Genomic DNA, 23,745 nt, shown 5'->3' with positions numbered 1-23,745 from the left:
TCCATTAAAGAATAAGTCGGCTTTAAGTGTTGTAAATGCAATGAGTGAAATTTTAAAAACTCGACGTAACGTTCCTAAAAACATTCAAACAGATCTGGGAAAGGAGTTTTACAATAAACATTTTCAACAATTAATGAATAAATACAAAATTAATCACTACAGTTCTTATTCGAATTTAAAAAGTAGTGTTGTCGAGCGCGTGAATCGAACAATCAAGGGAATGATGTATAAAGAATTTTCGGTGCAAGGTCACTACAACTGGATAAACATTTTACCTGACATAATAAAAAAATACAATAATACCAGACATGGGACTACTGGTTTAAAACCGATTTCAATAAATAAGAAAAACGAACGCAAAGTTTTGGATCAAGTTTATAGTCATCTTAAAACAATGGACATTTATAAACCCAAATTTCAAGTTGGTGATTTTGTTCGAATTAGTAAACATCGACATCTTTTTAAGAAAGGGTACACCCCAAATTGGAGTAATGAAGTATTTACAGTTTCGAAGATTCAAAATACTAATCCTAGAACTTATTTGCTACAAGATGTTTCTGGAGAAACAATACGAGGAGGTTTCTACACTGAAGAATTACAAAAAGTTAAATATCCGAATGTATATCTCGTTGAGAAAGTTTTACGAAAGAAAGGTAACCGTTTATTCGTCAAGTGGAGTGGAATGGATAAAACTCATAACTCTTGGATTAATTCATCGGATATTACATAGATAATTATTATTATGAATTGTTTTTTTTTAATAAAATAAACTAAAAGGAATCAATTAAAACACTTTATTTCATCAATATTATAGGTAGTACATTAAATATCCTTAAATCTATTATAAATCCTCCATATTATTCTACCACTTATTTAATTATAAACTAATTAAATCAAGACGTCTCTTGAAACCTTTAGTTTACCTCGCCTTTGGCGCGCGCCCGACACTGATCAAGGTTAACAAGTCTGCATCACATTACCTATGCATAAGAAGACGCCCATAAATAATACATGAATACAAATACTATAAAAAATAAAACTACAACAATGCTATTTTTAGTAACTAATTTGAATTTTTGAATTGTAGTTTTGTCTGTGGAAAGCAATTTCACATATCCACATTTTGGAGAATGTTTTTTATGCTCCATAAACGCATCATCACTTTTTTCCCATCGTGAAATTATTACTCCACAAACAAAACACTGGGTACAATCAGATATTTGAATATAAAACAATCCCGCTTTTGCTAAACTCCATGGAGATGGGTATGAATGTACCCAGTTCTTATATGATAACAGTCTTTTATCAAAACACTCGTATAAACATTTTTCATATTGTCCATCGTCTAGACACATGATTTTTATTCATTTATTTTAAGAAACTATCACTAGCACAAAACGCACACTACTTCACACACATAAGTCTTTTTCCGATAATTTCATCCTACTCTTCGGCACTCTCGTTAACTGTAAATGAAATATACATTTCTTTAATTTCTTTTCATCCTCCATTTTACATTATGTTCACTCACCTAATATTTCATCATCAACACGTTGAAACTCAAAACAATGTGCAGATGTCGGGATTCTAGCATCTTCTTTTCCCAAATATATTAAATATAGTGGACGTGGATCTCGTAATAACTCATCAATTTTCTCCTCAGTCAAATAATCACTTATTCTTCTCGGCAGAAACACTGCATAATTGTCCAACTCAACAAGCACTGAATTTCCGAACAGAGACTTTGTGCGTCTAATATTATGTATGCGGAATCTTGTGTTCAACTCTAGCTCACCAGCTTTTAAAATGGGTTTCTGTCCGCATCGAGCGATTCGATTCAATACATCCATGACCCAGCAGCGAATACTCTTAGACATTAACACAGATATATGCACTTTTTTTATATTATTATTTCTCGGAGGATTAAATCAGTACTGACTGCTATCAAACTTGTACTAAATTCTATATATTAACTATACCCCCACTTTTTAACCTTGAATGAAAATGCATCAATATTGTGGCCTTGAAAAAGTGAGATAATGAGAAAAAGTGAGATGAAAACATCAAAGATAAAGAGGGAATGAGTGGTCTTGAAACAGTGAGCGACTCTCTGCTTGCAGGTCACACTTACTTGTATCAGTAGGTTGAAATAGGTGTACATAAAAACATGTAGCTTTTTTTTACAACTTTTATTTTTTTTATACAATAATATAATATTTACAGTTTACTACGACTACTACTACTTTGCTAAACTTATTCTACACTATTTTTACGAAAGAACCCCGACCCTAAAAAAATTCACAATAAATTACTGTTGAAAAAGATTCAATAAAACTTACTTCTTTAATTTAAGGCATTATGATTCCTTTTAGATTTTAAGAAGTCGAGGTAGCTGGGCTCATTGAAATGATCCCAGTTCTCCTCTTCTTCCTTCATCATCACTGCACATGAGGATCTTTGTTTTTCGACATTATGAATTTTTTTAGATTTCAGGAAGTCGAGGTAGCTGGGCTCATTGAAATGATCCCAGTTCTCCTCTTCTTCCTTCATCATCACTTCATGTAAGGCCCTTTGTTTTTCTTTATCGGCCCGATGGCACTTCCATATGTGCCTTTCGAGCCGAAACCAAAGAAGAATGTGGTTTTTGTCGTATGGACAAACTATGATATCCTCTGAAAAAAAATTATTTCCAACTAAACTACTAAAAAAATATTAAACTTACCAGGAGTATTATAAATAGAACTTTTTCTGATGGGTTCCATTTTTAAAGAATTTCTTGTTATAGTAGATATACACAAGAACTGTGTTACACAACACAACACATTAACTTTTATACAGTTTGGGGTGGAAAATGAGTAAGGACAATTGCGCGATTCATCTTGAATGAGTGAGGAGTTGTTGGCCTTGAAAAAGTGGGGAGTAGCATGAATAACCTTGACCTTGAAAACATCAAGGTCCAATAATGCCTTGGCCTTGAAGTGGTGGGGGAAGTGGGAGGGGTTGGCCTTGAAAAGTAAGAGAGAGAACGAGTGGCCTTGAAAGAAAGAGAGGGAAAATGGGCGGGGTCAAACTCAAGGTCAAGGTTGTGTTGTGTTGTCCCCCCATTCGTTATCTACTTGAGTAGATCATTTAGATGGTAGATACCTTCGACCATATATCATATAGACTGGGCAAGGTGAGATTTGTTTTGAAGCCAACATGTGCAGGTGGGGCAAGGAGAAATGAGGCTTGGTACGCGAATTTGACCCTTAGGTACCCCTTCTCTGATTGGTTCATTCAAAATATTTCCAAGTGTTTCGTTAGTATTTGTCAGACTTCGTGCTTCACGATTGTGATTAAAGGGAAAAATTGTGAATTTTGGGCTTAAATTTACTTGTGAATGGGTAAAATCTGGTTCTTGCGTCAAAATATATAGGAGAAAGAATTCACAAGGGCTTATTCATCGGTAATGTCATCCGTAAGTAAGAAAATACACGTGTTAACCTAAATATGGAAACACACCAGTGGCGTCGTAACGTATTCTGATTTTCTGCTTTGATACTGAATATTTTTGAATATTACAACTCTGACGACATGTCATAAGATAGAATTAGAAGTATTTTAACTAAGGCATTTTTTTTTTGAAACTCGAAAACTTAAATTATTTCTGAAACTTGTAATGTTTTTTCAATTGTTTGCCCTTTGACTACGAGCTGCCATTGAACAAGGAGTAAGCTTCCTCTTACCCCTCACTCCTCGCACCCATACATATTGGCTTCAAACAACCTGCCTACAAACTCGCTTTACGGCGAGTCTATATGATATTTGGTCGAAGGTAGATACGGCACAAACACAGAATAACAGGTTTTACAGAAACGCATCTGTCCTTGTCCCGATAGAGCGAAAGTGTCACTAGCACATCTATTGTTGCCAGCGCGTACTAAGCGTTATCGGCGGGCGATTTGAATTGCCCGTAGTTACTTTTCTTTTAAAGTTTGATTGCATTTTTCGTATTGTTTGTAAATATTCACAACAATAGTTGCTAATAACACTTTCTGATGTTAGACAACTATTGTTGCTGAATATTTACAAAGAATACGAAAAATAAAATATGAGAATAAATAAAGACAATAAACTTGTAATAAAAATTTATTATCACTAGTCAATATACACGATACGATAACTATAAACTAATGATTGATCCATCAAATTATTTATATTCCCACAATAAAAAAGTTCAAAAAAGCACACACACGAAAAAAACCACAAAATAGTACTAATTTCACATAAAACAAAGCCGAAGGTGAACACCAAACAAACCAAGCACAAAATGGCGATTTACACAATGGCAACTGTCACAGGTCCACTGTTAATTTCTGCCGATATTATAGGTAGCTTCGCTAAAATTGACTATACGTGTGTGCGACATCTGCGATAGCAAGCCGAACTACAGTCGAATTTGAATTTGGCGCCTATACTTGGCTTGGTGCATTTAGGTTTCACCACCCTGGGCACAAATAGATCGAATGTCCAATAGCTCCAACTTCGAGACTTCTGGCGTGCGCGCGCACTTATCATGTGCATTGTGCAGTGCGAGATTTCAGTTTAATTAGAAAAAATACTGATGTATACACAACACACTTCCTTCATCACATAAAGTGAAGAATCCTCATGTAAAGCATACAAGTTGTAATGCAAAATTAACAATTACTGTGAAACAAAAAAATCTTAAAAGATGAGTAAGAATGAATAGGAGAATGTGTTAATATTATCGTTTTTGATATAAAAAGACATGCCCTTTCCATATTAATGTCAAAGTTGGAAAATATAATTATCAAGTGGAACCAAGATCATCTCTATAAAAATTTCTTCTCGGTAAAAAGGTAGTTTCATAAAATATTATACATATTGGGTTGGGATTGGTGTTCGGTATTGGCATTGTTTGATGATTTATACAGGTGTTTTTTGAAATTGGCATGTATTTTTTTATTTAGTAATTTGTGTAAATATTATATTTCGACAAATAATGATGGGTGATGTATTAAGATGATGTCTTTTGATAATATATTTAGTATTTCTTTGTTAATTAGTGTATAGATTTTGTAACAACACTTTTAAAATTTAAAATGCTGCTTTGCTTTGCTCTTTGGGTTTGCTGTTAAGAAGGTGTTTAATCATATGTATGCACAGGATGTTTTACGTAAATATGTAATTTCATAGTATTGCATGGAATTCAAAAAAAAATTTTCACGAATACAAAATATGGGAAGTCCTACATTTACGTGTAGATTATATTAATTATTTGTACTTTAATACTAAAAGGTAAATCATTTGAAAAGCTAAATCTGAATTTTTGTATTCCATGGATAGTTACATTATTTAAGTAGAATATTTAAAATGAAACACACACTGTCCAATGTCCATACAGGATGCTTCACCACTTAGGGCGACGCCAATAATGAGTACCTATTAATTTTGAAGGGAGAAACTTTAAATTGGAGATTTTTGCGGCAGTAAGTGATGAGACATCCTTTATCTATAATATGTATGATTATCATTTCTAAAATATTTGCTTAATATTTTAGGAGTAAAGATGTTCATCTCAAGCAGTATCCAACAGAAATTATGATTAGACATACCCATAATCATATATTATGTTCTGCTAAAGCATTGAGGCACCAACAACCTACCATTGAATTGGAAAACGTTTTTAGTAATTTGTTCTCTGAGGGTCATTCCCCATCAACGGCTCAGGAAACTTACAAAATTGAGCTTCAAGAAAAATATGAAGATTATCACTTGAAAGTAGCAGATGGATCTGTATGTCCTACAAAACGATGGTGTTACGAACTGTACTACAAAATATTCAAAAAAAAATTTGGTAAACCAACTGGTATTCAGATGGTAAATTCTTTAGAGAATTTTATAAATGATTACAATAAGGAAGTTGAAAATATTTGTGCTGTTATGTCCTCAGAAGGTGATCACTTATTAGTTGATATATGTACACCTCTAATGAAAAGAGTCCATAAATTTTTGAAATCATCATCAGAAATTATTTTTTTGGATTCATCGGGGAATATGGATCGTCATAACTCAAGAATTTTTATTTTATTTTGTGCAACTGTTGCTGGTGCTCTTCCTTTAGGAGTATTTATGATATATTCAGAATCTGAAGAAGCAATTACAAAAGGTTTAAAATTACTTAAGAATGTGTTTCCTAAAGAATATAGTTTCTATGGCAAAGGATATCCTGATATTATTTTAACTGATGACTCTAAAGCTGAAAGAAATAGTTTGAACATTGTTTTCCCCCAGACTAATTTACTACTGTGTCAATTTCATGTATTACAAGCTTTTATGAGGTATCTGTGGTCAAATAATAGTGGAGTGAAGGGATGGTGGATTCCACCCTATTGCACGATTGAGTATTGAAGGAGCTGCAAGATCAGGTCGGCGTGGAGGCTAACCAGGTGGGGTTTAGCGGGCTGACCATTGCACGATTTGTACAGTTCAGTGTGAGAGATCTGGTTATACATGGTTCCTAAGAGTTATTCTCAAGTTAATGTTAATTTACATTTAATGTTAAGTCTTGTAGTTGTTGACATAAATACTCAACAACCCTTTTTACTTCATTACAGAATGAAGTCTGAGCTGGTTGGTCTATCCGCTGGAACGGCCTGACGAAAGAACTTCCTGACTTGTGATTTAAATTATTATTGACAATGTAATTAATGCCCAAATAAAAATATCTATATTACAATATATATCAAAAGTTTAGACATTTAGTTCACTTGAAACACAGTATTGAATTCGAAATTATGTATGAGGCTATGTTAAAAGATGACATTATTTTAAAATATCGTAAAATTATTCAACATTTAAATGATTTAAAATTGCGGTCTCAAGAATGGGCTTTAAGCTACCGTCGTCATTTATTGACTAGGGGCAATAATACAAATAACTACTGTGAAGCAAGTTTTAGAATACTCAAAGATAAAATATTAAAACGTACTAAAGCGTTCAGCATAGTTCAAATGTTTAGTTTTCTAATAAAAAATTATGAGAATTATTATAAACGGAAACTAACAGATGTGTTAAACAAGAGATTTGAAGGATACACAAAAACAAAATATTTCATTAATGCAAATAAGATGAAAGACCTCAAGTGTGAAAAAGTGTCTGAAAATTTGTTCACAGTTTTTAGTCATGATAAGGAATATACTGTTAATGTGGAACTGGAAATATGTACCTGTCTTATTGGAGAGCAAGGATCTGCTTGTAAACATCTCTATGCTGTTGTGAAAACATATAATTTGACCTCAACACAATTTATCCCCATCAAAGATTCCCTTTTTAAAAATGTATTGTATCAGGTGTTAACTGGTGTGAAGAACAACATTGAGGGATGGTACGATTCACTTACTGGTGAAAATATCAAGAATGTCAAATATAGTACAACATCTGAAAGTAGTAACAATTCAAACAATAATGTTATATCCCATGTAGATATACAAGAAGAACAAAATATTGCAACATTAAGTGAGAAACTTGACGAATTTTATAATTCTTTAAAGAGATCTTTTTGGAAAAACCCGATGTTTTTTATAATCCCATTGAAACATTTCTCAATAATTTCAATAATTTGAAAACAGAGACTGCCCTTATAAGTGCACTACATACGTTTGGAAAATATAATGGTGCAGCAGAAGCAGTAGGGCCCAAAATTAAAAAAAATACAAATGGAGGAAAATACATAGGAGTCCAACCCACCGCAGTGGTTAGGCGAAAAACGACAGTCGGAGGTCGTCATTGCTTAATTCCTGGACGACCTAGCAAAAATTTTCCTTTGAACAATGAACATTCATATGTTGCTGCTAAACGAACTGCAAATTATGAAATCCCCCCGTCAAAAAGAAGTAAAGCACCTCACTCTATTTCTTATGTTGTTGAAAATCAGTAACGCTAATATAATACTTAATTTTCACTTGATTTTTTATTGAGAATATATTCGTAAAATATCCTAACGCATATTGATGACACCCTGTGGACATAATTTTATATTTAGTTTAGAGCGTTTCTTTTTTTCACCTTCGTAAATAAAAATTGAAAGTCAACGTTATTAGTTATTATTGTTTACTATGATGATACAATCAACACATACGATTTCATTATAAGAAATAATTGTAACAATTGTTCTCTTATATTATAAGGATGTAATTATTTTAATCTTAAACAAAAATTTAACAATTTTGATAAATATGTATGTATATGTAATCATGCAGGTATTCATCGCTTTTTTTTTAAATATTGTGGACCTTTTCTGAACTTTTTCCATTTTGTTTAATATATAATAATATATTATTGACTTTCTATAGGCTTTTAATTTCACCTGTCTACTTTTAAAATAACAAGAACAAATTCTGATAAGTGTTGGTCATGAGTGGTTTATTTGTAGATAATTTGATCACAATTTGAACCAACAGTACAATTTGTAGTGGGTTCTAATTTTATCTCCTTTTTGAAATAAAAATATTGAATTTATAGTTTTGTATTATGTCATTCTGTACTTCTGTCATTTCCTGAACAGTTTTTTATATGCATGGCTTAGTTCCGATTGTAATAAAGCAATGGGCCAGTCTTTGATGTAGGTAATTTTTTTTTGAATGAGCACGCCATGTAAATCTGCCAATCACAAATGGCTCGTTCACAAGTCTAGTGGAATCTGAAATCTCGCTTGTGTAGTACTCGCGCCAAAACATAAAATACATACTACAATTCCAACCTCGAAATGTTGTGATTGTCCAACCTGGTCCAACCCTTGAACCTGTGCTTTGAACTGTCTAATAACAACTAATTGTAAGTTTTTATATCTTATTAAACCTATATTAACCTAATATTGGTTTTTATAGTACATCATGAGCTCACGTAAATTTAGCAGAGCATGGCTTGACCAACCGTGGTTCAAAAATTGGTTGGAAAAATCTGAAGGTAACCAAGGGTATTGCTCATTTTGTAAAGTAACCCTTCGGCCACATAAAACTTACCTTATAAAGCACAAAGATTCAGCTGGCCACCAAAATAAGGAAAAACTACGTAATATACCTGAAGCGAACAGCATGCGTAGCCATATTATAACAATTACGGACGTAGAAAAGAAGAATGATATGGTAATATCGTACTACATTGCAATGCATAGTGCAATAAGATCCATTGATCATTTGAGCGAATTGTTTAACAAAATATGCAAAGACCAAATTGAAAACAAAATGAAACTACATCGTACAAAATGCTCTCAAATAATAAAAAATGTCATAAGTGTTGGCCTATTGGAATCTTTGAAAAATGATTTAGAAAATGTAGTTTTCTCTAATTATAGACGAATCAACCGACGTATCAACGGTTAAACATTTATGTATTTGCATTAAGTATTATAGTAAAAGGGCACATGCCATTGTAACAAACTTTTTAGGAAATATAGTAATTGAAAGTGCATCAGCAGACTCGCTATACAATTATGTGAAAGGATTCTTAGGTAGCTTAAACTTAGAATTTAAGAATCTGATAGGTCTTGGGACTGATGGAGCCAACAGTATGTGTGGAAAAAACCATTCATTATTTTCCTTACTAAAAGATGGTAATAAAGATATACAACTAATACGCTGCATATGTCACTCACTTAATTTAGCGGCTTCACATGCTGCCGATGAACTTCCTGCTCATGTAGAATTTCTGTGTCGTGAAGTGTATAATTGGTTTCATTGTAGTCCTCAACGAAGAGCGACTTATGCTAATTTATTCAACTTATTGAACACTAATAATAAAAAAAGACTTAATTTTGTTCAGTTATCAAGTAAAAGATGGTTTTCACGATTCCATGTTGTATCTGTGATCCTTGAACAATGGAGTGAGCTGAGGGTACTTTTTGAAACCGTGGTAGAAAAAGAAAAATGTTACACTGCAAGAGTCCTGAACGATATTTTACATGGTGACAGCAATTTGCTTTTTTTAACTATTCTCAAGCCAGTGTTGAAGGAAACGAATTCCATAAATTTACTTTTTCAAAAAAATGAGATTGATATTGGAAAGACGCACGACGATTTAATCAGTTTTGTAATGTTTTTAGCAAGAAAAATAATGACCAAGGTGTTTATTGACAGAGGCTATTCTGTGGTTATTGCAAATATAAATAATAATTTAGCATTTTTGGCGCCAGAAGATTGGGATTTTGGAATTGACTATTTTGTTTTACTACCGAAACTTGTTATTTCATTAGAAAAAAAAAATGATCTCCAGAAAAGAGCGTTTGCGTATATGAAACATTTATTAAATGAAACTATTACCAGATTACCAGATAATATTAATTTATTGAAAGATCTATCATATTTATCACCTGCCCTATATTTATCACCCTCTGGTAGGCGTAAGTTTTGCGAATTACCGTTTATAAATATATTTATCGACAAGAACAAATTGTCATCAACAGAATCACAGTACAATAAATTGCTTGATTTTAATTGGGGCAAAGTTGAACCCAACATTTTAAAAAATTTTAATAGTTTTTGGAATTTTCTATATAATTACGAAGATGCTGGTGGGACATTTGTTTTTAGGGAGATAGCTGTATTCGCACTTACAGTATTGTCTTTACCCTCATCAAACGCTGTTGTAGAACGTGTATTTAGTATAATGAATACTGTTAAATATAAATTGAGGAATAGAATGCAAATTGATATGCTGAACAGTATTTTGAGAATACGAATCAACTCTTACACGAATAACATTTGTTGTAACAAATTTATCCCAACACCAGAAATGTATAAATTATTTAATAGTAATATGTATAAAAACAAACAACTCGATTGTGATATAAATACGACTGATTATGATTTAGAGATTATAACAGAAATGGCAGATTTTAACTGCATTGCTTTGCAAGATTCAGACCATTTTTAAATAAGTGTTATTGTTTTTGTTTATGTTTATAACATTGTTTTGTTCTTCTGTGTTTTTTTATGTTTCACATTATTGTATGACTATTAGTACCTACGATTTGTGAACTTATAAATTTTTATAATGATTATTGTTTATGTTTATATTTTTTTCGAAACGTTTATTGAATAAATTTTAAAATATGTATTTATGCACACTTGTTCATTTTAATTTTCTTAACTTTTGTTTTATTAAATAATAAGATTTTCTAATACAACTACACCTGTTTCAACAATGTTTGGCTAATTCGTTCAGAGAGTATAGGTTTATGTGAATTCATAATCATATTAACAGCTTAAAGATAAACTAACAACGAAAAAAGGCTAAAACGAAACTATAAATTTAAACTCAAACTCAAAACAGTTTTGGTGAATTGATTTTGTTATGTTGGCTACTTCTGAGGATAAGGTTGGCTATGAATCAAATGACATATCTGGCAACACAGGGCAGTCGTGTCCGAGCAGCCGTCGAGAGCAGTCCTGTTTCCGATTTTCTCCAATCGACTTTCGAAGAGCCACGTTCAGTCTTCAGTCAGGTACAATTTAACGTCTCGGCGTTAAGTCAATGCCCGCCCCCTTGTTTAGTTTACGGTCGGGCTCGATTTAACCTTATGGTTAAATTTTAGCTTCGTCTGAACTAACAAGTTCAAAATTCGGCTTTTTCAAGCCGGAACAAATTCATTCACGGCTTTTTCAAGCCGAAATTCAAAATCGGCTTTTTTAAGCCGACTTTTGTTCAAAAAGCGTGTTCTTTCAACGCGCTGATTGGCAAATAAAACGTTTCACACGAACTTTCTCCGACTTCGAAACGTGTTTTTCAACACGTTAGAAGGAGGGAAAGTTCCTTCTTACAAATAACTAAAGTTTACAAGTAAGTAAAGAGTGAAAAAATGGCGGTTTCAAGTCCCCCATTGACACTCGAAGCCATCATGGGTGCCATGAAGACTCTTCTGGCACCCCTCAGCGAGAGACTCCAGCGTCTCGAGGAGGCAGTCTTTTCAGACAAAGCCTCCGAAGCCGGTTCCACCTCGACATTCACCGGGTTTTCAGCACATTCGCTGAAATCCGGGGAATCCCAGGATTTCATGGAAACCGAGGGCTTCAGCCCAGTGAAAACTGGGAAGAAGCGAGGAGCTCCATCCCCATCCCCCGTCGAGAATGAGATCGACACAGGGAACAGGTTCTCGAGCCTGTCGAACGAGGATGACTTCGAGCCGACCCCATCGGATGTCGAAAATGGGGAAGAAAGTGAGATGGAAGAGAGGAAGAAGAAGAAGAAGAAGCCTTCTTCGCCCAAGCCCTCTCCCAGGATCGCCACTTGGGCCTCCGTCGCGGCGGCCCCAAAGTGCTCCACCTCGACAGCCCCCAAGTGCTCCAGCCCGGCAGCCCCCCGGATCTCCATCCCGGCAGCCCCCCGGGTCTCTCCCCCGACAGCCCCCCAGGGCTCCACCCCGACAGCCCCCATTTCAAAGGCCCCACGAATTCCGCCGATTTTCTTGAGAGACGCAGGAAAATGGCAACGCGTTTCGTCCGTGGCCAATGAACGGAAGTACGGATTCACAAAGGCGAGGAGCGTGAGTGATCAGATCCGAATTCAGCCAACTACCGTAGCTGATTTCAGATCATTCACGAAATTCATGGACGAGGAGAAAATCCCGTACCATACTTTCACCCTCCCTGAGGAGAAGAACACCAGGGTCGTCCTGAGCGGGATTCCAGTCCAGGTATCCATGGAGACAGTGCTCCAGGACTTGAAGCTCCAGGGCTTCAATCCTGTCTGCGTCCACCGGATGCACGCCGGAAAGAGGCAACTCCCGTTGGTGCTCGTCGAGGCACCACTCAGCCAGACAAAGGATGTCTGGCAAATCAAGACCGTCTGCAGCCTGATGGTCAAGGTTGAAAAACCGAGGAAATGAGGCAAAGCACCACAGTGCCATCGGTGCCAGCGATTTTTCCACGCACAGAGGAACTGCACGGCAGAACATCGATGTGTCAAGTGCGGGGAAGCACATGACACAAAAGTGTGCACGAAGGAGAGCAAGGAGCCTCCCAAGTGTGCCAATTGTAATGGCCCCCACACGGCCAATTACAGAGGCTGTCCGCAGTTCCCCAAGCTGCAGAAAACCGCCACCCCCAGGACAACCGCCCCCGCCAAGGCCGCCACCCCCAAGGCAGCAGCCCCCAAAAAGGCCGCCGCTCCCAAGCCAACAGCCGCCCCCAAGGTCGTCGCTCCCAAGGCAAACCCCACCGCCACCAAAGGCAAAGGAGGCGCCAAAAAGACCGCTCAACAGCGTCAAACGGTGACCTTTGGTTTGCAGAGGAACCAGATTGCCACGGCCGTGGCAATGGCAAAGAGCCCGGAAGAGTTGGCTGAAAAGCTCTCAGCTTTCGTCGCTCTTCTTTTGAATCGTTGATGGGTGCAAATCAACTGATCCAAAATTCTTTTCAGGTGGCGTTCTGGAACGCCAATGGTCTTCGAGCGGCCCGGGACGAACTCGAAGAATTCGTCGACAGGCTGCAACTTGACATCGTACTTGTGTGCGAAACAAAGTTGCAACCTCAAACGACGGACCCAAAAATTCGGGGTTTCACTCTCCACAGGGCGGACAGAGGGATCGGCCCAGGAGGAGGAACGGCAATTTTTGTAAGTAACAGAGTTAAACATTCTGTTCTAGCAACACCCGATCTTTGCAACATGGAAGCCGTGGGCATCAACGTAGCCACTGCAAATGGACCCCTGCGCCTGTTTGCATGCTACAACCGACCACAAATTCCAATTCTCGAAGAGGACCTGCGGACACTTTTCGACGGCAACACACCAACGATCGCTGCTGGTGATTTCAACGCCAAGCACATCAACTGGGGAAGCCGCCGTTCGAACAGGAACGGAAACATCCTCAACGGCTTCACGGATCAACACCTGGACATCTCCGTCATGGCTCCGGTAGAACCCACGTTCTACCGAAACTCGGACAGTGCTGCTGACATCCTTGACGTAGCAATCGTCAAAAACGTCGTGCACCAGGTTCGGCTGACGGCAATAAACGACCTCTCTTCGGATCATAACCCCGTCCTGATGCAAATCGGGAACGAGGCAAACGATCCGATTGAATGTCGTTATACCTCAGTGGATTGGAGGAAGTTCACCAAGCACCTGGTGAACAACTTCGGAACAATCCCACCGATCAGATCCACAGAAGAAATCGACGAGGCGGTCCAATCCTTCGAGACGAAGATCCGGGACGCCATCGCCTCCGCTACCAGGGAACGGAGAACTCCGGCCCCAAGACTGGAGATTTCGTGGGAAATCAGGGACCTCATCAGGGCAAAAAGGCGAGCCAGACGGATTGCACAACGTACCGGTTTTCCGGTGGACCGTGCAGAAGCCAACCGGCTGAGATGGGAGGTGAGAAAAGCACTTTCTAATTTCAGAAACGAGAGATGGGAAGCCAAACTTCAATCTCTCACCACCGAGGACAACTCCGTCTGGAGAATGTCGAGGGTGCTGAGATCCGACCGAAAACCGCTTCCACCAATCCACAGTGAGAACGGGATCGTCTTCACCGACGAGGAGAAAGCAGAAGCGTTCGCGTTGAGCATGAGCAGACAATGCTCACTCAACCTCACGAATGCGGACCTGGACCACGTCGAAGAGATCGAGGATCACGTGAAATCCATCGCCACCGAGGACCCAGATGAACCCCTGACCCCGACAACCCCCGAAGAAGTTTCCGGAGTGATTCGGAAACTGAAGAAACGGAAGGCATCCGGACCAGACGAAATCAGCAACAGGGCTCTCAAGAACCTCCCGCTGAAAGTCATCGTCGAACTGACAGGTATTTTAAATGCAATGTTCAGTTTCAGATATTTTCCACAGCGTTGGAAAATGGCAACGGTCATTTTCATCCCGAAACCGGGGAAGGACCCAAAGTTTCCCCAGAACCATAGGCCAATCAGCTTGCTGTCGGCCGTGGGAAAGGTCGCAGAACGTCTCATCCGCACCCGCCTCCTCCAGCTCACCCAGGAGCGGCACATCGTCCCCGATGAACAATTCGGCTTTCGGTCGAATCATTCAACAACTGATCAGCTACTACGAGTCGTAGAGCACGCTTCCATCAGTATCGAGCGCAAGCAAGTTACTGGTGCAGTGTTTCTCGACGTGGCTAAAGCATTCGATGCGGTTTGGCATGATGGGCTTATTCATAAGCTCCATCAGACTGGCATTCCGCTCGCAATGGTTCAAATGATCAGATCGTTTCCCGTTGGACGCCGTTTCCAGGTGAGAATCAATAACTCTGTTTCAGATCCCCAGGACCTGGAAGCCGGAGTCCCTCAGGGCTCCGTTCTTTCACCCCTCCTTTACTCCATTTTCACCCACGACATCCCAAAAACTGCTTCGATCGGGAGAAAGCAACCCTACATGGCTACCCGCTACTTGCAGGAGTCTGTGGAATGCATCGAAAACTGGTGTCGCAGGTGGCTCATAAACGTCAACCCCGACAAAAGCCGAGCGCTTTTGTTGGCACGACGTAGAGTCAGCCCTGATGGGTTTGTTCGAATGTTCAACGCGGATATTCCCTGGTCTGACCAGGTCAAATATCTCGGGGTCATTCTGGACAAAAAACTCTCCTTCGGCCCACATCTTGACTACGCACTCGCGAAGGGCAAGATGGCCACGGGAATGCTGAGATCTCTCGTATGTCGGCGGAGCGCGTTGTCAATTGACAACAAGCTCTTGTTGTACAAATCAGTGATCCGACCTACCATGACTTATGCTTCTGTGGCTTGGGCGTTCGCGCCCTGTAAGACTCGGATGCATAAGTTACAAACTTTCCAAAACAAATTTCTCCGTCAAGCATTCAACGCCCCGTGGTTTGTTCGCAACAACCAATTGCACCGAGAGGCGAAGATGCCGACGATGGAGGAATTCTTCCGTGAGACCGCCGAGCGAGCCTTTTCGAAGGCGGAAGCCCACCCGAACCCCCTGGTGCGAGAGGCCGTTGACTACGACGAAAACGGTCCGTCCAGATGCAAGAGGCCAAAGATGGCTCTCTTGTGATCGAAAAATGCCTTCTCACTCAGATCTTCCGAATCTGGTAAGCATCAAATGTCATTGCCACATTTATCTGTCGCAGCTCTTTTCAGATTCCATCAAATGGATCACTTCGGGGGAATCCCCGGAGCGCCCTCTTTTCTTCTGGCGCCATGCAAACCGGCATGGCTGGGCAGCGTGCGTTCAGGGATGAAGGACCAATGGTTCCGATCCCTAAGGTGATGCGAGGGGTTTTAGTGGGTATTGTCGGCTTGCACATTTACCGACCGAGTCCCACATAACCAGACCTAGTCTGGTATGCGTAAAAGCATTTCCCCTCTCCAAAAAAAAAAAGCAACACTGGGGTGAGTCGATACAGTCGAGTCCGAGCAGCCGTCGAGAGCAGTTTAGTTTCCGATCTTCTCCAATCGGCTTTCGAAAAGCCACGTTCAGTCTTCAGTCAGCTACAATTTAACGTCTCGGCGTTAAGTCTAGGCCCTGTTACCGACAGAAAAAACTGGGCCCAATCTTGATCAAATTATGTATATTATATATTTGTTATTATGTTAATTATAAGTTTAGTTAGACACGAATAAGTGCGTGGGTGCTGTACGGGCCGCGCAACATGTAATTAGACTTAAGAAGGACGAACCTTTTCGCCTCCGACCCTACCCACTTAACGATGTTAAGAAAAAACAATTATACGAGTGCGTGCGCGAAATGCTACAATCGGGAGTGACGCCTTGCGTGATTTTGGTGCCGCGACCGTAGTTTCTTCCATAGACCTAAAATCTGGATACTGGCAAATACCACTGGAAGAAGCTTCAAAAAGGCTGACCGCCTTTGCCACTCCAGACGGAGCAACGTACCAGTATAGGGTTATGCCGTTCGGCCTAAAGAATGCACCGGCGACGTTACTCGCCGGTTACGTAGGAGTCTTCAGCCCAGCTGGAAAGAAGCGCCCAGCGCCATCTCGGAGCCCCCAGACCACTGAGACACGAAACAAGTTTTTGAGTCTCTCCAATGAGGAAGAATCGGAAGATTCCGAGCCCAATAGTAACGTCGAAGCTTCTTTCCAAGAGGAAAAGCGCAAGAAAAGCTCTTATTCTTCCAAGCAAAGCTCTACTCAGGCAGCCCCCTCATAGTCCTTCATCGCGGCGGGACACCCCTCCGGCAGCCTCAAAAGGCCCCATCTTGGCAGCCCCCCAGGGCTCCACCCCAACAGCCCCCAAGGCCCTAAGGATTCTCCCCATTTTTCTGCGAGATGCAGGAAAATGGCATTTGGTTTCCTAAAAGGCCGATGAGAATCCTAGTCCAGGTGTCAACCGATGAGGTGTTTGCGGATCTAAAACGCCAGGGTTTCAATCCCATCAGCACCCATCGGACGCACACCGGGAAGAGACAACTTCCGCTGGTGCTCCTGGAGGCACCACTCGGCCAGGCGAATGAAGTCTGGAAAATGGTCAAGGATGAAAAACCAAGGAAATCAGGCAAAGCAGCCCAGTGCCATCGGTGCCAGCGATTCTTTCATGCCCAAAGGAATTGCACGGTAGAACACAGATATCTGAAGTGACACGAAAGTGTCCGCGAAGGAGCGCCAGGAGCCTCCCAAGGGTGCCAACTGTAATGGCCCCCACACGGCCAACTACAGGGGCTGCTCGCAGTTCCCCAAGCTGCAAAGGACCCTCCGCCAAGGCAGCAGCCCCTCAAAAGGCGGCAGCCCCCAAAAAGGCCGTCGCCCCCAAGGTCGTTCCCAAGGCAAACCCCACTGCCACCAAAGACAATGGCAATGGCAAAGAGCCCGGAGGAGTTGGCTGAAAAGCGTTCAGCCTTCGTTGCTCTCCTGAATTGTTGATGGGTGCAAATCAATTAATTCAGAGTTCTTTTCAAGTTGCATTTTGAAATGCCAACGGCCTTCGAGCAGCCCGGGATGAGCTCGAACAATTCATCGACAGGTTGCAACTGGACACACACTACACACTAACAAACGGCAAGATGCCCACAAAAAGGCTGAGATCTCTCGTATGTCGGCGGAGCGCGTTGTCAACTGGCAACAAGCTCTTGTTGTATAAATCAGTTATCCGACCCACCGTAACCTATGCTTCTATAGCTTGGACGTTCGCGCCCTGTAAGACTCGGATGCAGAAGATATAAACCTTCCAAAACAAATTCCTCCGACAAGCATTCAGCGCCCCGTGGTTTGTTCGACGCACGACCCCCAGCAACACACCGCCTTGGTCCAGCTTTTATTAAGGTCATCGATCGTGAGAGTTGGCAACAACACTCTTCTAGGCAAAAGGTTTTATTAAAACACGAAGAAAATTTGAAAACTGCTATTTGTCTAAAAATTTGACAAATTGAATACTTTTACATTAAAAAAATTTCCAAGTAAAGATGTGCACAGTCGGCTGAAAATTCGCTTTGCCAAAAAAATGCATGCGTTGGTAACATTAATAAAGTGTTGGACTAATGATTTGTGAAAGGTTTTATGTCAAATCTTTCTACTAACAGTGATTTACGATTTCTGCGACTAAATACACTTTAAAGAGTCTCTAATATTTATAGTTCCGTTATAAACAATATTATAGTACTTCAGGTGTCTTGAAAAACCAACTAATCAATTATTGGTCATGCGTATATGCCAAACAAAACACCACAATAATAAATAAGGTAGGTATAAATAAATAAAGTGTTGTTACAACAGGTAGTTCCTACCGCAAAAGGATTTTGATGTTAGAAAATGTAAGAAGAGAAATTTTAAACAACCTCTCTCTTTTTGTGAAAAAGAAGTAGACGGAAAATTACTTCTGCTGATTCACTTCATTATCCTCAACATAAAATGGCCATTAATAATTTTTCGTAAAAAGGTAACAAAATCACTATTGGATTGTCACCTTACCATATTCATGTTTTTTAGTCTAAAAATGTCACAGAAAACGAAAGTTAAAAATTAACGGTTGGATGGAACTTCGTCCAGATGTAAATTATGTGTTAAAATAATAAAGAACCATGGAAATATAACTAACTTAAAAAACCATCTTATCAGAAGATACAACTATATATATATATATATATATATATATATATATATATATATATATATATATATATATATACTCAACGAAGTCAACGAAGAAGAACCACAATAAAAAAAATTAAGTATCAATACTATCAACAGCATCAACGGTAACCCTATCGCCCCATTCGGTGTCAGCAAGAAAAGACATAAAACAAAAACAGTTATCCAGTTCCTGGAATCATCGAAGATGTTTTATCTTTTTCTTGTGACGAGAAAAATTCAAACAAAGTTACAATAACTTGGTTTTCTCAACAATTGAAAACAAAGAAATAGTTTGACTTTTTTCAATTTTTTTTTCTCAGAATTTATTTTGTTTTGTGTTTGTCTGTTTGTTTTTTTTTGTTTTATATAACCATTTTATTTTTGTTTTTTAAGTTTATTTTTTGATATATTTTCTTTTTGTTTTTGCAATTTCAATAAAGTCGTTGAATTATATTTGTTTCCTAAAATCAAAAATCGATTTTCCGAGAATCAATCTTTTTTATGGTGTAAAATCGATTATAAGAACCGTCCAACTAAAAATTAATTGATTAATAGAATCGATTTTTGTGGTATAAAAGTCCCATCACTAACAGTAAGCAACTGCTGGTGATACCGCGCTTAGCGCAGAAATTGCAATCAGGCATAAAGCACGGCGCTTCAGTTCACTACGAATTAAGGACCAATCAGCGCGAGGGCCTCGCACCCCCGCAACCCATTGACTCGGGGGAGTGTAGTCCTTCGCACCCTCAAGACGCGATCTCGAAGTGAACGCATCGAGTCTCTGCGCTGGCTCTGATCGTCCAGCCACTCGACCGTCTCACATAGTGAAAGTGAAAACCCACAAGTGCGAAGTGAAAAATCACAATGGAGAACGAGCGTCGGCCCCGCTCCAAGGGCCCGGTGAAACATTCACCAAAAAAAAAAACACAACTCTACCACACTCACAGCTAAAACGCACACATTACAAACCTACACAAACAACGCTCACGCACACCATTGCCAGCCCATTCTCCTCAACATCCTCCTCCACAACAGCTACACCCAAAAAATCTCTAAAACCATTATTTCGGTACTCTGTACAAAACATACCCGCCTCCCTCGCCACCCAAAAACATTTTCTACACACCGACCAAATTCGCATCGCAGAAATCACAGAGACGCAATCCAAACGACCCGTAAACATCACAGGCTTCCATTCCTACAACAAACCCAGCCCCACAACTTCAATTTCTTATTGAAAAATATTACTGGTTTCGACAAGTTCTTCAAGACGGATCCAGTTTCGAATATCACAATGGTACATATTATTACAGATAATTTGCTACGGTGATTTTGAAACAACAAATCCAATAGGTAGTAAAGCAACATGTTATAAGTTAGTCTTTTATTTTACAATTAAAAATTTTTTCACACTACTCGTCTGAGAAACATTTACCTTTTGGCACTCTTATATGTGTTAGCGGTATATAGGCAGTTCCTATGGCAGTACCCAGGCGCACCCGACGCAGGCGCCTGCGAAGGCGTCGAATAGTACGAATACGCAGTAGTCGCATAGTACGCAGTTCAAATCTGTATAAAATAAAGTGGTGTTTTCCGAATAGTGTCTTTCTAGCGGTAAAAACCCCATTCACTCTTGTTTACCCCTTTGGGACGCTAACATCAGAAGTGGGATTCGAAAATCCTACCGCGAAGTTCCCACTAGTGTCTGTTGTGAAATAGTTTAAGACAAAGGACAATGGCGGAGGAAGACAATCTTCCTGAAGACATCTCGAATCTTGAAGACGAGAATGTGACACCATGACCATCGCAATCTTCCGAAAGTATTAACAACGCATTGCCTAAAAATAAACCGAATGACCGATGACCGATGACCGATGACCGAATGACCGATGATATCAACCAACGATTAGAAACAATGTTGGAAACTTATCGAAATAATACACCGGATCATATTACTACCGGGAAAATGCAGATTCGTTTGAAAGACACTACTCCAGTACCATCCAAGGCGTTTAGCTTACGAGGAGCGGCGTCAAGTGAAACAAATAGTTACTAAGCTTTTGCAAGACAGTATTATTCGTGAAAGTCACTCGGACTATGCTAGCCCGAGATCGTGCTTGTGAAAAAGAAAAATGGTTAATTAAGAATGTGTGTGGATTACTGAGATGTTAATAAACGCGTCTTTAAGGAACGATACCCTTTGCCACACATTCAAGATCAAATTAACTCTTTGTGCTATGCCAAATTTTTCACAACACTAGATATGAAATCTGGTTTCTACCAAATGGAAATTGAGGAAGAGTCAAAACATATCACAGCGTTCATCACGCCTGATGGCCACTATGAATTTAATCGAATACCTTTCGGCTACGTGAATGCTCCTTCGATTTATCAACGAGCCATAGACAAGGCTCTAGGAGATTTAAAAGGCAGCAAAGCTTTTGTTTACCTCGATGATGTTTTAGTTCCATCCACGACAATAGAAGAAGGACTAGACACTCTACAAGAAGTGCTTTGTGCCTTGTCTGCTGGTGGTTTCTCCCTGAACTATGAAAAATGTGTTTTTCGCTACTGAGACTGAATATTTAGGTGTTGTTTTGAGTGAAGGTACCATTAAACCTGGTCCGCGAAAAGTTAAAGCTTTGACTGAAACACCCGTTCCATTAAACATTAAAAGTGTACGTCAGTTTATGGGACTTGCCGGATATTTTCGCCGCTTTATCCAAGGATTTTCGCAGATAACTGCTCCCATAGCAGCATTGTTGCGTAAAGATCAAGTGTTCAACTGGACGCCTGAGTGTGAAAGCGCTAGACAACTAATTATCAGTAAATTAACTGAACCTCCAATTTTGCGAATTTATAATCCTGAGTTACCGTGTCAGTTACATACCGACGCTAGTTCTGTTAGAATTGGAGCAGCGCTTCTTCAAGTTGAAAATGGTGCGGCCTATCCAGTGGCGTACTATAGTCGTCGTACAACTGATTATGAGTCCAGATACCCCGCATATGATTTGGAAACACTGGCTATCGTCGAAGCGGTAGAACATTTCCGAGTTTATTTGTACGGTGTGCAATTCACAGTGTTTACAGACTGTAATTCGGTGCGAGCAACCGCTTTGAAAAAGAATCTTCATCGTCGTGTAGCCCACTGGTGGATGAAGTTACAAGATTTTGATTTTTCAATTGAGTATCTACCCGGTAAACAAATGACCCACGTAGACTATTTAAGCCGAAATCCCGTCGACGAAGAAAGTGACTTAAAAGTGTGTGTGTTGAAAACGATAAGCGCAAATAAAATATCAGATGTCCAAACATTACGGGAATTCCAAAACAATGACTCGTTTTGCCGCGAAATACTGAATGACCCGGATTGTAATCAAGACTTCACTGTAATAAACAATGTAGTTGTGACAAAAACAAAACCTCAAAAGTGCTTTGTACCTATTGCTGCTCGTTTATTGACGATGAAATTGTATCACGATTATTCTCCACACATTGGCTGGGACAAATGCATACAGAAAATGAGCGAAGATTTATTCTGGCCAAAGATGGGACAGTGTCTAAAAAATACATCAAAAACTGCAGATCATGTGTCCTTGGTAAATCTCATACTGGTCCTCGTTCAGGGTTATGGCAACATGGTGAGCAACCCAGTGACATCTTAGAGACCTGGCATATCGATCACGCTGGACCTATGATTAAATCCAACGGCTGTACACAAATTCTTGTAATAATTGATGCCTTTTCGAAATATTGCCGGCTGCAACCGATACGGAAGAAAACTTCCGAAGATTCTATATGTGCATTATTAGCAGTGTTTGAAGAATTGGGAAGGCCAAAACGCATTATTGCGGATCGAGGAACTGCTTTCACATCAACGATGTTCCAAAATTTTCTGAGTGAACAAGGTGTAAAACTGCATCACATTGCTACTGGTGTTCCAAGCGGAAACGGGAAAGTTGAACGTCTTATGCGAACTGTTTTCAACCTTCTGCGAGCAACATTAACTGCCGAAAAAGAAAATACCTGTACCGTTGCAATAGCGGCAATTGAACACAATTTAAATTCTACTGTTCATTCTGCAACTGGTTACGTACCCGCAGTACTACAATTGGGAATAAATCCGAGATTGGTCGCAACTCAACAATTTTTGGGAGACAAGCGATCATTTCGTCGACCCTGACAAGGCCGTCGCCGATGCACGTGTCCGTATGCAGGAAAACACGAAAAAGCACGCTCAGCGATTCGATGCGACTCGATTTCGTTCAAGTTTATTTTTGGAAGGAGATAAGGTAGCAGTTGAAGATTCTCAACTAGCTGGTGGTGGAAAGTGCGAAGTACAAAGGCCCTTATACTTAGGGTTGCCAACCGTCCTGATTTCGTCCGGACTGTTCGGTAATTTACTTTATTGTTCGTGTCCGGAACGAAGGACAAACTGAACAACAATTTGTTCGGTAATTTTTGCAAATAGGTTGTTTTTTTGATAATTTTGTTTTCGCGCGCCATCTGTTAACTTTACCCAATGCTATGCGGAATTGCAGCAATGCCGAAAGTTTCCTTTTTGACAAGTGTTATTAGATCACACTGCGACTGCGTATATTTATTTCTAAAAGTGTAAAAATGGAAAAGGTTTGAGTTTACTTAATGTTAATTATTTATTAATTCTTAAAAACTGTTCGATT

The 23,745-nt window shown here is 39.5% G+C and overlaps 1 protein-coding gene and 1 long non-coding RNA gene across 6 annotated transcripts in view; both read left to right on the top strand.

Annotated features, from left to right (window-relative positions):
* LOC107398890 (uncharacterized) overlaps positions 1-23,745 on the top strand; it is a 109,755-nt gene that overhangs the window by 26,420 nt on the left and 59,590 nt on the right. The gene's annotated exons all lie outside the window — the stretch shown is intronic.
* Positions 3,056-6,527, top strand: LOC107399191 (uncharacterized). Its single transcript, XM_064357981.1, is given in 4 exon segments — positions 3,056-3,082; positions 4,593-4,738; positions 5,565-5,883; positions 6,417-6,527. Coding segments are annotated over 4 exon segments (603 nt in total).

This window comes from Tribolium castaneum, chromosome 7, assembly GCF_031307605.1.
Source record: "Tribolium castaneum strain GA2 chromosome 7, icTriCast1.1, whole genome shotgun sequence".
In the NCBI taxonomy this organism is placed as follows: domain Eukaryota; kingdom Metazoa; phylum Arthropoda; class Insecta; order Coleoptera; family Tenebrionidae; genus Tribolium; species Tribolium castaneum.
Note: the sequence above shows the minus strand (reverse complement) of the source record. Positions and strands in the feature narration are given on the sequence as shown.